We start from the raw sequence: 13659 nt of genomic DNA, 5'->3' as shown, positions 1-13659 counted from the left end.
AAAAATGTTTAACAAAAGTTACAAGTATTCAATGCCGATCATATCGTAATATTTCCAGATAGGCTGTAAATTATACATGAATCATGTGACTTTCTCGCACATTTGATTTTTGGTAGAGTTTGGGCCATCAAAAGAAATAAAAGCCATGAAACCAACTCAGGTGGAGTTGCCTGCCTTGTTCATTCTCCACGTCATCGTCATTCCAGCCCTATTCAAAGTCTAGAACTGCGGCCATTACTAGGCTTCGTAACCAGGCCAGAACACTCGATTTCGACATCCGATCCCTTAGGGAGGGATTTGACGGCAATGCAAGTACGCACCTAGAAGAGGCCCAATAGTGAGAAACGATCCATTTTTCAGACAATAGCAGAAGAGGGACAAATTCCAGACTAAATGACATTCTCCATGGAATTTGATTCTCGTTTCTTTTGGTTTTTGATCAGAGAGTACGTACCGGTTTAGGATCCGAGAAGAAAGTATCGTAGACTTCATTCACAGCCGAGAAATCAGCCATATCGGTGAGGAAGATGTTGACCTTGATTGCATCGTGCAGACTCGACCCTCCAGCCTCTAGGACGGCATTGAGGTTGCGTAGGATTTGTCGCTATTTACATGTCAGAAAATATAATACACATCAGATGTCACATATCCCATACTGTTCGGTCCTGAATAGTTCCCTTCACCATTTCACCCGTGGTCGGGTCTACTCCCAACTGGCCAGAGCAGTAGACAACGTTGCCGACGACCAGACCCTGGGATAGGATTGGAGGCGGGACTGGTGCTCCCTTAGTGCTGACGGCGGTACGTGTTGGCTTGGACATTTTGTGGGATTTCAGTCGGAATGAATTGAGTCAAATTAGGAAGCAGAATTTGTTGAGTCGTTCAAATTATTTGGCCCCCCCGGGATTCTGTGGGGATAACGTCCTTTTCCCCACAGTGACTACCGACCTCGGAGCACTCTACGCGATGGCGAGGTTAGAATGATTTTTATTTTCAAAGTACGTAATTTAGAACATAATCCCAACTGTTTGGAGTCGAATATGGAGAAGCAATTTAAGTATAGGTGTTGGTAATGATTATATATATTGACATATAACATCAACCTTCGCTCTAACTAGTTGGAAGTTTTGAGCTTGGTAATTGGATTGCTGGCCACCTTGGTGTTTGAGGTCAGCTTTCCAATATCTTTTCACGCCCACTTGGTGTCAGCTCTGATCTCGCAAATAGATGTACAGCACTAGAAACCGTTCTAGCCAATTTATATGAAGTCACAAGCCACGACTTCTCTGTATGATTGGCTAGATTTTTTTCTTTGTGGAGGGGAGTAGGACAAGGGAGCGACCGGGTCCTGGTCCTAAAAATTGGGAATAGACGACGAACTGGTAAGTAATTTGAAGAGGAGTTGGAAGCGAAAATGCAATATACCCGTGACCACTCGCTGGCTTGCAGTACTGGGACAACCAATAGGAAAGAACAGAGTACTATTGGGATGGTAGTAGCAAATAGTATTATGGCGTCGTGTTCTGGGTAGTTGGGTCCCGTAGTTGTTTACTATGCCGGATTACCAAAAAGTGATATTGATGGTTGCACGAGAGCGGCACAGATGAGCTGCCAGAATGTGATGAAAAGAAACCTGTCTACGGATTAATTTGTGACAGGCATTGGATGCAAAGGCATTATCATACACATGGTATTTCGACGTGTAAGATGTCACACCCGTCTTCGACTCTCGATCAAAACCCAGATACTGCTACAAGCGACAAAAATTTGATATAAAAGAATAACATTCGAGACCTATCATATTTAGTATTGCTAAGGGTTTCGTAAAATAATAGGCTTTATTTGGTGATCCGGCACCTTGATCCCCGTGTAGGTCATTCGCGTGGTGCGTCTATCCGGAAGATGACCTGAGGCGACAATGGCATCGAAATTGTCGTACATCTCCCCTAATACCCAGTGAACCCTCAAACCGAGGCAACGCCAAGTGATCCTAGGATGAAGAGGTGATATGGCGCGGGGCGAGTCATTTCGATGAGAGGTTAGATGTGAAGCTAAAGTTAGAAATGCTGAAAATTGCCATTCGAGCACATATTCATGGTAAGGAAGCCCACTAAAGGATCCTGCCTTATATCTTGATTTAATAATCTTGCTTGTGGGGTTACAGAAATTGCAACGGTTGTCGGGGTAATCGGGCTTTTGGTCTCAGCCGCACCATATCCGTGCCATCGTCCACCAGGCTATTAGGCCCGCGAAACAGAAGTCTGGCCTTATACCTGACTGAGGAAGCCGCACTTCTCCGTCCTCGCTGAGCTAGATGAAAATATGGCGCCGAACGTGAAAGACCTTTGCAAGGTGCAGATGCTAATGTCATAAACAGGGCGACTTTCTCACAGAAGATGTGAATGCAATCAAACTCAGCAGACCTTGTATTCTGGGCTGTATCTACTCCCTATCTTGCTGCCACATGGATGCCAAATTTTGCATCAACTTGTCATGCGCTAGGAAGTGATCGAAAGATGCCCGACAATGGGGAGATGCTACCACCGGACCTAAAATGGGTGCCTACAGAACAGTTTCTTCCTACTGTCAAGAAGTAAGTCACATTGTCTGGCTGAATATGCAAATATTGACGAGGAACACTTCAATGCACGGTACGACACGCCCACTTTCAACCGTCAACTGTTTTTGCAGATCCTCTACAAGCATCTTCTCAACAAATCGAAAATTCTTGAATTTTGTCGGGAAGTTGTTATTATTTAGAAGAAGAGAAGGCCATGCCCATGTACATCGGTGATCTACAACATACAACATAGTGGTTGGGACAGATGTTATCGTGACGTTCAAATATGACGTCAACGCTGACATAACTTTGCGGGGAATCCGAGCTGCGACCGCCGATTGGCTGTAACCCCAATGTTGATCCGGAGTCCTCTGGTCCTTCTTCCTTTATTTGATCCTTCTCCCATTCATTTTCGTTTCTTCAACTTAGAGGGGATTTGACATCAATATTCTTGTCCCCATTCCAATTCTTTATTTTTGATTTTTGGAGGGCCTCTGTAGGACAGACTCGGCTAGGATCAATACCTCCTCATATCACTGTGCTCCATAAGTGGATCTGATCCACAACAGGGGGTCATTGACTACTGCGGGAATCAACAGACTTTCAATGGCGCTAGAATAAATTGCCTGGGATACACAACATCTTGAGCTTTAACATAAAAGCCCGGGAATACATCATGAGTTTCTCAGTTGCAATGTCAGTCAGAAAGTCGGGGTCTCGAGTCATTCGCCCGGCAACTACCCAATTGGCGGCCATACATACTTCAAATCGGGGTATATGGCGATGTGCCCGACACGGCCAAGAAGACAAGGAAGAATGTATCTCACAAAGTTTCAACAAATATCAGCGAAAGCCCGAAACTCGCCATGAGGGCAACGCTACTCCTAATGATACACACTTACGCTGGAGCTGTGCAGCTTGGCGTTCCCAGTCGAGGTTCTTCGGACCCCCGGGGGCCCGAGAGAGAAGGCTCTGGGATTCGGATCTAGGGCAGATGCACAAACACATGGAGTTCTTGAGAAAGTACATAGAGGCAGACCCTTACAGGGCTGTCTTTGGGCGCCGATTGGACCTCTTCCAGAAATTTGGAAAGAACGACACTTCATTGAATGGTTTCCTTCAGTCGCTGTTCAATATGGAAAAACCACCCAATGTTAGACCGAGAGTAGACAAGTGGCACAGGAGAACTGACACCAACCATGCTGGACTCCAGTACGACCCTATCAGTGGACGTATGGTAGCGATACCATCGTCTACTGCACCCGAATCCAGTAATGCGGAAGCAGAAATTAACTCTCATAAGGCGGTTGACTCCCCCCCAGGCACCGAAGTCGAGGCAAAATTTGCTCACAGCCCTAATTTGGCTGGAAATGGACAATTTCAGCCTGGAAACACGGGACTGGGTCCTTTGAAAGCCCCGTTGAATCCACTGTCAACAGTTGTATGCTCTCCAGGTAGCGAGTTAGATGCACTCTTTACCTCAACATCAACCTCTCAGGATGCGCAGAGCAGGGCTCGAGTTGAGCGAAAGCCCCATGTAAACATGGGTTGCCCCCCTGGAAGTGAATTGGAAATATTGTTTGTTTCTGAACTTATTCCTTCTGCACAACCTTGGCCAGGCGCATTTAATGGCAACGGATCCACTAATAAACTGGATGCTGGTTTGACTGCAGATAAAAACGTGGAATGCTCCCGGGGAAGTGAGCTGGAGGCAAGGTTCATCTCCGATCCCGCCAGCTGCTCTGTCCAGAGTCCTCCGTCTGCGTTGGCGACACAGATTCCAAACAAGCAAATTGGCTTTTCAATTGATTGCTCATCAGGCAACGAGCTGGACGCAAAGTTTTCTTCTGAGCCCGCTGGTCTCAGTATTCAGCCTGCTGGTCCTGTCCTTCAAAATACCAACGCATCCTCAATAACAGGCCCCCAAGAAAGCTTTGAATGCTCTGCAGGTAGTAATATTAAAGCACATGCATTATCAAAGTTGGCCAGTCAGCGCAGTTCCCAATCGGGAGATGAGACCTCTATTGATTGTCCTCCTGGGAGCGAACTGGAGGCCAAGTTCGTCTGCAACCCGGCTTCAACTGACGAAATGAAATCAGGACTAGAGCTACCTTCTAGCCTTGCTACATCCAAGATAGCCAAGAATATCGTCGACTGTACACCCGGGAATGAACTGGAGGCAAAATCGATTCTGGAAAGGGCGAGTGCCGAGGACCCCAGTGAGAATAAGGACCTGAGCCCCCTGGACACGGACATCCCCTTACGTTATACTCCTTTGGAATTAGACGTGCCAGACACCCCGCTGAATTTTGATACTTCCGAAGACCGCGTTGGCGACTCTATTATCCAAAGTCGGAACCTAGGCACTGAGACAGGAGAGCAACCGGCAGCCTTCCCTTCCCCTAAATTCCATATTCTTGCTTTTGATACGTCGACGTCGCAAGTCACAGCTTCACAGGCAGACTCATTCTTCGGTATTGACGAAGATAGTCGACCAAGTGAGATTCTATCTCGACTGCACAACCCTGCCAAATTCCTGCCCTATTTTGAGAAAATGCAAGAAGATGGCTACGAAATTGCAACCGGCGGAGGCAACATCCTTGTCTTCCGAAAATCTCAAAGCATCCCTCGTTATAACCCATCGAATACCACAGCAGACCAGGAACAAGAAATTCACACCGAGATTGCCAAACACATTCGCCACGACTCAATGGATTCCTCGGCTACCTACGCCGGAGCTCCCTGGCAATCCACCACTGAGGTGAGTAGACAGTAGAACTGTCTATTCAGGTGGCCTCCTAACAGGTCGACTTAGCCTCCTCCAGCAACTTCACCCTCTAGCTCTGAAACCGAACGAACCTCAACATCCGAGTCTTCGTTTCGCAAAATAGGCCGTAGAATTCTCATTGCGAGCACAGCTACCTTAGCGACGTGTTATGCTGTCGGAGCCATGGCCGAGTTCTTCCGCACCGGTGGAAAGGATGGGCGTGGAATTGATGGGTTCACTGTGTTTGAGTCTGATCGGCGTCGTCGAGAGTAGGTTGTGCTGGTAGTAGTTTTCGGGTTCTATTTTACGACTATAGGATCATTGAAAGCCAGTCATTGGAATTTCATTAAACTAGAAAATTGACATGCAGGTTTGATGGGTGTTTATTTCATTTTCATGCGGACTCATACATCATACCTACTGTTTTTGTCTTGCGGAATATTGAAGTGCTTTAAAGTAGATCCACGTATGAAATGAATCCCAATACATAGTATTGACTATAACTTCTTGATGAAAATAACTTCTTGATGAAAATAACTTCTTGATGAAAATAATTCTAGTGGATTACCTATTACTGTGGACCGTTCATGTTCCAATGTCTGAGTTTTTAAAAGCTCCTTGTTGATTCTTTCTTTTTCTCCAGACGGCCCTGACCACATAGGAGCAGACTTGTCGCGCCGCAACATACAGTATAAGCCACAAGGGGCGGACGATATGTAGTGTAAGATATAAAACAGGATATAAAACACAGTCTCATTCGGGTACTGAAAGATCTTAGGCACTTCCCTCGTACTAGTACGCTATTAATCAACAGATACACTTCTTTCCCTCTCATTGTTTTGTGCACATGAGCACACCGTGGTACACTATATCTTTGCAACCCCATTCTTTGCAATATGTTCTGCAAGCTTGGTAATCGTCAGACTCGAACCCAATAGCTGCTGGAACGAAATCTCCAGACCCAGTTCCTTGAAGATCCAATTTCGCAACTCAGCACCAATCATACTATCAACCCCATAGCTGGCAATAGACCGATGCTCTTCTTCAAACTCGTCCATGCCCAGCATCAGCATGCGAGAAAGCTTGCCAATAATGTGTTCACGCACAGCCTGAACCGCATCGATAAATTTCAACCCTTGCAAGGAAGACAGGATACTCTGACTCCCACCTGCAGCGTGCACATCCTCACCCTGGGACTTCATAGCCCAAACAGTGTGATTAAACCGTACATCCGACGCCCAAAAGCTGTCGATGTTACCTGTCTCCTGTGCTGCCTTGGTGAGCTCTATTGGATCCAGACCGACAACAATGTGGTCTGAAATTCCTTGCCCAACCTGTTCAATGATCGCAATCTCAAAGACGCGGAGGAGGGCTTCTTCGTCAATGCCATACATCCCTTGGCGTCTGAGTGACTCCTCGAGCTCGTTGTTCTCCGCGACCACCCCAACTCCGAGGACCATTGGAAGGACGATCGAGACTGATTTCTGCCGGTGAAAGCGACGGTGTCGCGCGAGAGCATCTAGATAGCTGTTTCCTGCGGCGTAGTTGCTTTGTCCTGGTGTTCCCAATGCCCCAGAGACGGAGCTTGTTGTCACGAAGAAATCCAGTGGAAGATTGGAAAGGACCTCGTGCAGGTTCTTCGTACCGGTGACCTTTGGATGTACGGATGTTGTCCAGTTCTCATACGGCATGTTGTGGAACAATCCATCCTGTGAGTTGGCATGTCAGTTATATCAGCAGCACAAGTGACACAACGAAGGAATGGCTTACTCGCAGTACCATAGCGGCATTAATCACCCCTCGGATAGGCCGGTCACCCGGTACAGAATTGACGACCTCTTCAATATCGGACTTTACACCTGCGTCTCCCCGGAATACTTGAACAGTGGCACCGGCGGCTTTTAATTCATCGACAACCAGAGAAGCTTGTTCTGAGTCAGCGCCAGATCGAGAAAGGAACGCAAAGTTGCGAGCTCCTTTTTTCATGAGCCACGATGTGAGGCTACGGCCCAAGCCTCCAAGGCATCCGATGAGAAGATATGTGGCATCTGCACGCAATGTCAAGCGAGGGCGAGGAGGCAGAATATTCAAAGTTGCCTCTGACGTCTCATGCAAAATAATTGTCTTCCCCGCCTCGAAGCTATCAGAAAATGACGCCAGGGCACTATCAAGTCCAGCAATGTTCTTGAGTGACCGAGGGAAGATTGCGGCAATGATGCCTTGTCGGTAAAGACTAACGGTCTCCACCAGTAGCTGGGACATAATGTGCGGCTTGATGTTGTAGAGATCTAGAAGATCGTACGAAATATATTGAGCTCCCCGACGAAGAGGGACTGTGTCAAGGATGCTGCGGGTGAGGACATTTTTCCGACCACAGTTGACAAAGCGCGCAAAGGGAGAAATGTGTCGCCAGACCTCTTGTGCCACAGAGGGTGCTACCCATTCTGAAGCAAAGATGACATCAACCTTGTATTGACCGTTTACATCTTGTAGCTTGGAAATCTCAGAGGCCAAAATGACCTGGCAAGAATCCAGTTCGAAGTGCGAGCTGATAAACTCGGCTTCAGCCGCACTGGTAGCAACAACGTATGGATATCCGCCAAATGCCTTGGAGATTCTAATCGCCGCGGTGCCTGCTAGACCACAACCTGGCAAGATGAGAACTGTCTCACTTTCTTGCAAATGAGCAAGATTCTTCAATCCATAAAGAGCTGTGCCATATGCCATAGGGAGAGAGGTCATCTCCGGCAGAGACTCATCTGGCTGGACTTTATGCAGAAGACTCTGGTGGACGCGTTGGATTGTAGCGAATTTGCCAAAGCTGAAGCCAATAACCCGATCGCCTGGAGCGTATCCTGTCGTCGCGTTGCCAACTCGCGTTACTACCCCGCCAATCTCATGGCTGAAGTCTGTTAAAACATCTGCCCCTGAAGCAATGACCGCATCTTCTCTGTTCAGACCAGTGCTAAAAACCCGCACTTCGACCGATTCGGAAGCAATCGAGTCATCTGTGCTGTCGTCCATCTCGAATATGACTTTTCCAGACTGTAGCTTCCCAACTATTGGCAGATTGGGGTCAAAGATCATTGACTTTGGCTTGGTCTCATCTGTCAAGTATACGGTATTGATGATCTCGTTGGAAACCAGGCGACTGATGAATGTTTGGCCTTTGGAGACATAATATTCGCTTTCCGTGGGCTTGATTCCTTTGTCCTGTTGAACAATCTTCTTGGTCACAATTCTGCAGATATCCTCAGAGGATGTCGTCTCGGTATCAAAATCAACCAGAGTTACCCAGAGAGAAGCCTGCTCAGACATGAGGGACCGTATCAGTCCGGATGCCATGGCGTATTCGGGCTTCTTACCCTCCAACAGACCACCTGCAGTAACCCAAAGGAGCCTTGTCGCGGTGTTCGTTATTCGTTGGAGACCGATAAACTCACTCTCGGTGATGGAATGAAGAAGTGGCTCTTCAAAATCGGCCAGCAATATGACATTACTACCCATCTCAATATGGGAGACGATACTGGACGAAGATACCAAACACCCTTTTTGTTCAAGAGCCGACTGGATATCCGACATGATAGCTGGAGGCGAGTGGCGGTAGACAAGATGAATTGCATGAGGATTAGAACCATCCATGTAGTCCAATTTTGTGAGTGGCGAGTTCACTGCACTGACTACCACGCCCATACCATCTCCCAGTGTGATAATATCGCGAGAGAATCCAGAAGTTGCGTAGTCATTAGGATCGAGTGGAGTTTCCGGTGTGATAATTGCTCTACCGCCGGGGGTCAGCAGCTTCCGCACGCCCATGAGATCCTTGCTTGTGTTTATAGACGCAACTACAAGGTCGAAGGATTCATCCTTCATTAATTGGGCCAACTCGCTTGCTGAATCCATCACTGTAATTGCACGGCCCTGCAACTTGGTCAAAACTGCTTCGGCAGTTTCCGCGCCGACCACCATCACTCTGGACTCCGGATCCTTGAATAAGACAAGATCTACGAAGGAAGAAACATCTAGATGAGCGGATTTATATACCGAGTCGACATCTATCTTCCACACCATTTCCCCATAAGGTTGAGGCATCTCTGGCTCGCCAGCCTTCTGCGGCACGACAGCCTCGTAGGCCACCCACCTCATATTTCTTATCTCCATAAGTACTTCGCCGTTCTTTGCTTTTAGCTCACTTTGGCCATTGAAGGTTCGTAGCCCGCGCAGGTCAATCCACGAAAAGGCAGTTGCTGCACCAGCATCAATTTGCGCCGCCGTGGGTTTCCAGATGGTCATATCATTTACTTGGATGGGCAATGAGCCCGCTGTCATGTTTCTGGCACAACCAGCCCAGTTAGCGATGAGGAGGAGCTGCAAACAAGAGTCCACGGTTCCAGGGTGCAAGACATGGCGGGACTCTTCGATCATGCCCTCGACTGTTGTCTTAAGACGAGTGTCACAGGCCGCAGCATAGGTCTTGCCGTCGAAGTAGATATTCTCTATATCCTGGAAGGCCGGGCCATAATGGAAACCAACCTCGCCTAGACCCTGGTTCCAAGACTTGCCCGACGCGCGTTGCGGAAAATTTGGAATGGCACGGCTAGAAAGCCCTTTGCGACGAGTTGTAACGCTGATGCTACCCGCCACATGCTCTTTAACATATCCGCTCTCAGTAATGGAGGATATGTCGAAGTCCCACCAAGGTCTTTGGTCCTCATTTGGGGCGTACAAAGAGGGACGCATGCTCAGCATCACCTCGATGCCGAAATCATCATCAGGGGTGACAAGCGCTTGCTTGATACTAACATCTCGCAAAACATATCCCTCAATGCTGGAGGCCGAGTCTGCTCTCTCGCTGAGTTGTGTTATGGCCTCCATTGCCATTGAGAAATATCCAGCTGCAGGGAAAATAGCCTCGCCGCCGATCGAGTGATCTTTCAGCCATGGTAGATCGCGGATGCGGAGTAAATTGCGCCAAGAAGGCTCTTTTAAATCGCAGCCTGGTACGATGGAACCTAGGATATCGTGGCGTATGTGCTTGGCCTGTCGGTGCTCGCGGCTCTCACGGCATTCTGCTAAGAACCGCTTGGTTTTGTCCCATTGGTAGGGTGGAAGGTCCACGATGAGGCTGCCCTTCTTGCAGAAGATCTTGCTACTGGGTGAACTCTCTTCGATGGCAGTTACTCGTTGCAATTCAAGAGGATAATCGCGGAGGAACAGCTCGCCCGCAAGTTTAAGAAGAGATGTGGCGGAATTTTCATTCCTGATGAGAGTGGTTAGATATTGTAGGTTTTCGAAATTGAATTCTGCCTTTATCTGGCGTATAGAACCAGAAAGCGCAGAATGAGGCCCGACTTCGATGAGCGTGTCAATTTGGTCGAATTCGGCACTGGATGCAATCGTCTGAATGACTTGGTTGAATAACACTGGACTCAATAGGTTCGCACTCCAGTATGTTTCGTCAAGAACAGCATTTCGTGCTAGAATTGTATTGGTAACAGACGACACCATTTGCACATTGTCTGAAAGCAACTTCGGGCTATCCAGGTCTAGTGTCTGTCTTGCATTACGAACCAAGGCTTCGTACTTGGCTGCTGCAGGTTGCATGTGCGGTGAGTGATAAGCTTTGTCTCCTGTCTTCAGGATACGTGCAAATACCTTGTCAGCTGTCATCTTCTCACGAATGGCTTCCAAGGCATCTGCGTCGCCACTCAAGGTGACACCCGCTGGAGAATTATGACAAGCCACAACGACGGATGTACCGCACTCCGCAATATATGGCTGGACTGCCTTGTCTCCTAGTCCGACTGCCATCATTGCACCATTGGTATTGATGTCGCGTACCACCTTGCCACGGTAGTATGCCAAAACAATTGCTTCGGCTGCGGAAATGAAGCCGGCAGCGTATGCAGCGGCAATCTCGCCCGAGGAATGGCCACAAGTGATGGAAGGGACAATGTTCCACAGTCGAAGAAGTTGGACGAGCGCGACCTGGATTGCCGTGCACAAGGGTTGCGAGAATTCAGCCTCATTCACCACGGATATGTTTGCGTCTTCTAGCAACGTGTCTTCCAACGTCCACTCCGGGGTATCATCTAGCCCTTCAAGAATCGCGTCCATGTACCTGATACTTTGCAGGAAGCTGGGGTAATATGTCATCAGCTCAGAGCCCATTCGGGCCCACTGGGCACCTTGTCCAGTAAAGACAAAGCCCAGTGCGTGAGACTTCTTCCTCTCGGCGAAGGTGAATTGCTGCAAATCATCAGCAAAGATATCGGCCTTTCGGGGGCTAGTTGCAACTGCGAATGCACGACTTTGAAATCGAGTGCGACAATTGGCGAGTGTATAGGATAGATCTAGCAAATTGTAGTTTTGGACTACCGCGGAATGCGCTTCGATATTACGTTTAAGGGTTGGCTTGTCGTGAGCAGAGAAGGGGACAAGGAATGGTCGATTTCTCTCCAATGCACCCCGGGTGATTTGAAGTCGAGCTTCAGGCTGGGTAGCGGTATATTGATAACGCTGTGGTGCAACCAACAGGGAATCTGCGCCTTCCACGATAATGTGCGCATTTGTGCCGCCATATCCAAAAGAGTTCACACTCACTCGTCGTACTGGCAAGTAAGAATAGAATGGGGTTGGCTCTGTAGGAATCTTGACTTTCCAGCTGTCCCAGTCAATCTTCGAGTTCAGATGGGTCACACCTCGCGTGGGTGGGATAATACCCCGTTCAACGGCAAGAATAGCTTTAATCACGGCAGACAATCCACTTGCAGCCTCGCTGTGACCGATATTTGTCTTGACGGCTCCAATGAGCAGAGGATTGGCAGTTCTTTCTCGTAAATCATTCATGGAGTCAGCTACTGCACGCACCTCGAGTGGATCGCCGACGGGAGTGCCAGTACCATGACACTCAAAGTACCCGGTCCAGGCGGGGTCAAGAGGTCCTCCGCGGTGATAGGCATGGCGAATAACAGCACACTGGCCTGCATAGCTCGGATGCGTGATACCTACGCCTGCAACCTTGCCGTTGCTATTGGCAGCGCTGGCTCGAATCACTCCGCGAACAGGGTTTCCGTCCCGAATGGCATCACTGAGCCGCTTGAGGTAAACAGCACCTACACCCTCTGCACGACCATACCCATTGGCGTGCTCATTGAATGTATGGCAAATTGAGTCGGGTGAGAGCACTCCTAGCTTAGCAGTGTTCATGTGCTGATCAACTGTCAAGACAAGGTTTGATCCGCCGACGATAGCCGCCGAGCACTCTTTTGTTCTCAGCGCATTGCAGGCATTGTGAATTGCGTACACGGAGGAAGAGCATGCGGTATTTACCACGATACTGGGGCCTCGCAAGTTGAAAACGTGGCTGATTCGATTACTGATAATTCCAGGATCAACTCCAGTAGCAGCCAGGCTGTGTCGGAAGCTATGCTCCTTGAACGACATTTGTTGAAAATCGGCTGTGAAGGTTGCAATGAAGCATGCGGTATCCGACCCCGACATTTCCTGTAAGCTAACACCAGCCGACTCGAAAGTCTCATATACGACCTCCAGCAGCTTTCGCTGCTGTGGATCCATCCACATCGCCTCGACAGGAGTCATCCCGAAGAAACCGGGGTCGAACTCTTGCAGCGTCTCATTCAGAAAGTAGCCACCCTTCGCATTGAAACTACCGGGGCGGTCGTTGTCCTTGTGGAAGTGCGCATCTATGTTGAATCGAGAAGATGGCACTTTAGGTGAGTGACCAGTGTTCTGGTTCATCATCATCTTCCAAAAATCATTCGGTGATGCAACGTCTCCTGGAAGGCGACATCCTGTTGCTCCAAAGTCAGTACTAGGCGCTTTCAAGGCCGTATGGCCGTCATGGATATCCCACCCATCCCTATCACTGCAATTGGTTCCAATTGCTCTCTCAAGGGTGGCTCATTGGCTCTGTTGCTAAACCCTCCAGCATATTCGTTGTCGCTGACAATTCGCTGAGTATCCAGATACACATGGGGGCTCGGCTCACAGTCCGGTGATCCGGAAGAGGAGCTATCTTTCATGAAGGGCATTGCGATTGATATATTGTATATGAGCTTGATTGAAGATGTTACTAATGTGTTAATCTGTCAGAATGCGATGGGATGTGCGAGTATATATATATTCCTCCAGTCCTCGCTGGCCGCGATTCAGCCAGCAGACTCATTTTACATCACTCATCCATGAATGGCTCACGAGAGATACTGATATAGATCGCTATCTCCGGAAGTGCGTAACTCGGGTTTGAGAGGTTCCGGCCGGGCCATCGTCGGCCCCAATGACCTCTATAGTCGCATAGCGCTAAGTCGGA

At 48.5% G+C, this 13659-nt stretch overlaps 3 protein-coding genes across 3 annotated transcripts; 1 reads left to right on the top strand and 2 right to left on the bottom strand.

Moving 5' to 3' along the window:
* Positions 1 to 212: 212 nt before the first annotated feature.
* Positions 213 to 821, bottom strand: PGRI_009160 (uncharacterized protein; the record flags this gene model as incomplete). Its single annotated transcript, XM_040788629.1, has 3 exons — positions 213 to 320; positions 455 to 604; positions 657 to 821. 3 exons carry the CDS (start codon positions 819 to 821, stop codon positions 213 to 215), a joined length of 423 nt encoding a protein of 140 aa, XP_040652401.1.
* Positions 822 to 3566: 2745 nt separating this feature from the next.
* Positions 3567 to 5677, top strand: PGRI_009150 (uncharacterized protein; the record flags this gene model as incomplete). Its single annotated transcript, XM_040788628.1, has 3 exons — positions 3567 to 5321; positions 5376 to 5596; positions 5644 to 5677. The coding sequence occupies 3 exons, from the start codon at positions 3567 to 3569 to the stop codon at positions 5675 to 5677; spliced, it is 2010 nt and encodes a 669-aa protein (XP_040652400.1).
* Positions 5678 to 6193: 516 nt separating this feature from the next.
* On the bottom strand, positions 6194 to 13381 carry PGRI_009140 (type I polyketide synthase; the record flags this gene model as incomplete). The annotated part of the gene is made up of 3 exons (XM_040788627.1): positions 6194 to 7036; positions 7098 to 13215; positions 13272 to 13381. The coding sequence occupies 3 exons, from the start codon at positions 13379 to 13381 to the stop codon at positions 6194 to 6196; spliced, it is 7071 nt and encodes a 2356-aa protein (XP_040652399.1).
* Positions 13382 to 13659: the final 278 nt, after the last annotated feature.

Source organism: Penicillium griseofulvum (genome assembly GCF_001561935.1).
Source record: "Penicillium griseofulvum strain PG3 chromosome Unknown contig_79, whole genome shotgun sequence".
Classification (NCBI taxonomy): Eukaryota; Fungi; Ascomycota; class Eurotiomycetes; order Eurotiales; family Aspergillaceae; genus Penicillium; species Penicillium griseofulvum.
Note: the sequence above shows the minus strand (reverse complement) of the source record. Positions and strands in the feature narration are given on the sequence as shown.